Genomic DNA, 3245 nt, shown 5'->3' on the forward strand with positions numbered 1-3245 from the left:
GAAAATTTTCCTCTTGGTTTTATTTTAGTGGCTCTTTCTGATGATTGGAAGATGTTTTGTATAATGAAATGTGAAAGTTTTTAATTCCTACTGTCTGATCTCCATTCCTGCCTTGCACTTGCGAGCTAACCGGGTCGGGTCGTAACAGTTGAAGCCACTGTCACCACGGTGTATGGATGTCGGAGGGTAATGAAATGATCATACTTGCTCAATCTGTACACCACCACTAGAATCACCGTGAAGCATTTTGAACAGGGCAGCCCATCTATGAGTCCATGGATATCTCCTCACATACTCGACCCGGTAAATCAACGGCTGTAGTAGTCCTCTTGGCGACATAGACAGGTATTTGTTCCTCTGACAAACCTCACACCTGGCCAATCTCCTCCACATCTCTATCCATCCTCTTATAGTACATCTCTGAGGCTAACCTCCTGTATGTCTTTTGCATCCCTGAATGACCCCAATAGCGCTCTCATGAAAGTAAAATAACCGTTAGGCTAAAATTAAATATTTTCTTATTCCACAATAAAGCAAAACATCAAATAATAGTTTGACACCAACACAAGTCAATGCACATTAGATACACAGCTCCTTAGCCATCCGAATGAACAAAACCATCACATGAAAAAGAGATGAATGTAAAATAACCAACTGAGTTGCACAATAAACATAAACATGTTGCATAGATAATCAAAACAACAAAATTAAATATTTTGCTAGGTTTAGCAATTGCATATGGACATCAGTGCTTATTGTTCGTTTCACAACAAAGCTAATCAAAATTTCTTGAAAATTCTTCCCTAGAATGGGAAACAAAGCACACATACCGTACTGCTCATGCCAACATGTGATTCATAAATACGCAATGATTTGGGACGTTTTGGCTGAGGATGTTGGAATACATACTTTTCCTGCAGAATTTGATTTGTCAGATTACAACATAAAATCAATAAGCCCATTAGCAGTTTGATATCTAGCAGTGAAAAGGAATTACTTCTAATGATTAAACTAGCTCCGAAATTGAGGTGTAAGAAAATGAATATATACCACTTCAGGAGGCTCATAATATATCCCATTGTACGGAATTTCGCCTGGTGCTTGCACCGAGAACTTTATCCATGCTGGAATTGAATCCTTGATCCCTGATGGTGTCTCCATGCGAATCTATCATTTCAGTTGAGTTTGCACATTAGACAAAAACTGCTAGATTAACTATAATCTCAAAACTAAAACAAGTATGCCCTTGTCAATTAAGGCTTCGTTTGGGACGACTTTCTTGCTGCTTCTTAAAGTAGCTTACTAGTATAAAAATTTTAATTTTTAAACTAGAAAGCTGTTTTAAAAAGCAATACATAAGTTGTCACAAACGAAGCCTAAAATTGGCAGGGCAAAGTGTTACGTCTTCTAGAAATGAAGCATCTTTTTCATTACTAGGATCCTGTTAGACCGGTCCAACCGGCCTTGGATAAGGGGCTGGTTCAGACATATAGAAGGCGAACCAAGGTTGGTCCGCCTCCTTTAAATTAGCCACCAATAGGGCTGACGCCAATGGAAGGTGGGGCCCATGGGAGTAATGAGCAATTTAGAGGGGCGGCTAAGATTAGAGAAGAGGGATTTGCTTTAAATAAAGAAGAGATTAGGAGAATTAGGCATGCTTGATTATTATTTCTCTTGGAATTCTCTTTGATGTCTTGGGCTCTAGACTCACAGTCTAGAGATTGGGAGAGAACGATCCTCCTCTCGAATTGAGGGTCAATTGTATCATTGCTTCGTGCTTGTTTTGATTTGATTCATACAATACAATACACTATTTTGGATTGCTTTCACTGAAATTCTTGAGTTTGTCTAGCTGTTTTTACCAATTACTGTTAGGTTTGCTTGCGAACTCAAGTATTTCCCATTAGGGTTACTTGCGAACTCAAGTATTACCTATCAGATTCTACATGAAGACATTAAAGGGCAACCTCGAGCTCAGCTGCAAGTTCATGTCTATCAGTGCCCGCATAAATGCTAAATTTCATTACAAGTGATAGTAAAATTTGGCATGGATGTCCTACTTGGAGTACCATAGTGCTGATATCTCTAAATGTATGCACTTGAAATCATGTTTGCTGATCAAAATTATTTTACTTAAACATAAGTGCGGAACCCCATGTAACCAGAGGGGCAATTCCCCCCACCCCCCACCCCCTCAAAAAAAAAATTAACTTATAGGAGACTAAAAAATCCTTTTTCCCCTTCTAAAAAATTAATTTTGCCCCCCTAAATTGCCTTTTTGCCCCTACCTGCTATTGTTACAGTCCTCTTTACATTTGAGCCATCCGATTCTAACAGCTTGATTCATCTCTTCCATCTATTGCATTTTTTGCATTATCTGCTCCCAATGTATGTATTCTCTATTTTTGAATTGCTATGAAAATGGGTAGTAATGAAGGCTCATTTTTCTATGCAATAACTTTAATTCAGAAATATTTTTTGAAAGTGAGATAATTAGTGCAAAAAAAATCTGTAAGATTGATTAAGAATATCAATTATGTATTTTTCCTGTTCTTGCACTTTTTTTGTGGCTGAAAACATGGTGATGATTTTGATAAAGACATTTTGTTTGCATTTAGAAGCTAAAAAAAAAACTTTTTTTTAGATCAAATATAAACCTTAAAAAAAAATTAAACAACTTTTTATAAAATATTTATATAATTATTTTTATATTGAATTTGCCCCCTCAAAATTAGGATTGGTTCCGCCCCTGCCTAAACAGGAGATGTTCTCTTTCAAGGGAAACTGTAACACTGAACTCCCTTGAGATCTACTTAAATGATTGAAGGAGCAAATGGTTTTAGCACATCCTTTAAACTAAAATCTAAGCATATTAATCACATGGAAGGAATACCTTAACTCGTGAGCCATGGGAAATAGCCGATGAGCCATCTGCATTATTAGGCAAAAAAATCTCCCACACGCCAAACTCGTTCTAGAGACAATAAACTATATATCAGTTCATCAAAAAATACCAAGCACGGATATAAAAGACCTAGGAAAGCAAAAGAACCAAACATCAATGATAAATGAAAGATAAGGTTATTAATACAGCAAACATTTCTCAAACTAATATTGACATTAAGAAGAGTAATTTAAAGAAACTGACAGATAGAATTGTTCATATATTTTAAAGTGTGAATAGAGTTAATGTATTGATGATAAAGAGATGGCATTCAACAGATAAAAAGCAAAAACAATATAAA

The 3245-nt window shown here is 36.2% G+C and overlaps 1 protein-coding gene across 1 annotated transcript in view; it reads right to left on the minus strand.

Moving 5' to 3' along the window:
• LOC110105817 (1,4-alpha-glucan-branching enzyme 1, chloroplastic/amyloplastic) overlaps nt 1-1161 on the minus strand; it is a 32513-nt gene extending 31352 nt beyond the window's left edge. The window contains exons 1-4 of the mRNA XM_028694111.1: nt 1051-1161; nt 831-914; nt 588-654; nt 374-453 (exon numbers count right to left, since the gene is read on the minus strand). Of these exons, the coding sequence (XP_028549944.1) occupies nt 374-453; nt 588-654; nt 831-914; nt 1051-1161 (342 nt within the window). The remainder of the gene's footprint in view (nt 1-373; nt 454-587; nt 655-830; nt 915-1050) is intronic.
• Between the last annotated feature and the right edge of the window lie 2084 nt (nt 1162-3245).

Source organism: Dendrobium catenatum, unplaced genomic scaffold, assembly GCF_001605985.2.
Source record: "Dendrobium catenatum unplaced genomic scaffold, ASM160598v2 fragScaff_scaffold_390, whole genome shotgun sequence".
NCBI lineage: Eukaryota > Viridiplantae > Streptophyta > Magnoliopsida > Asparagales > Orchidaceae > Dendrobium > Dendrobium catenatum.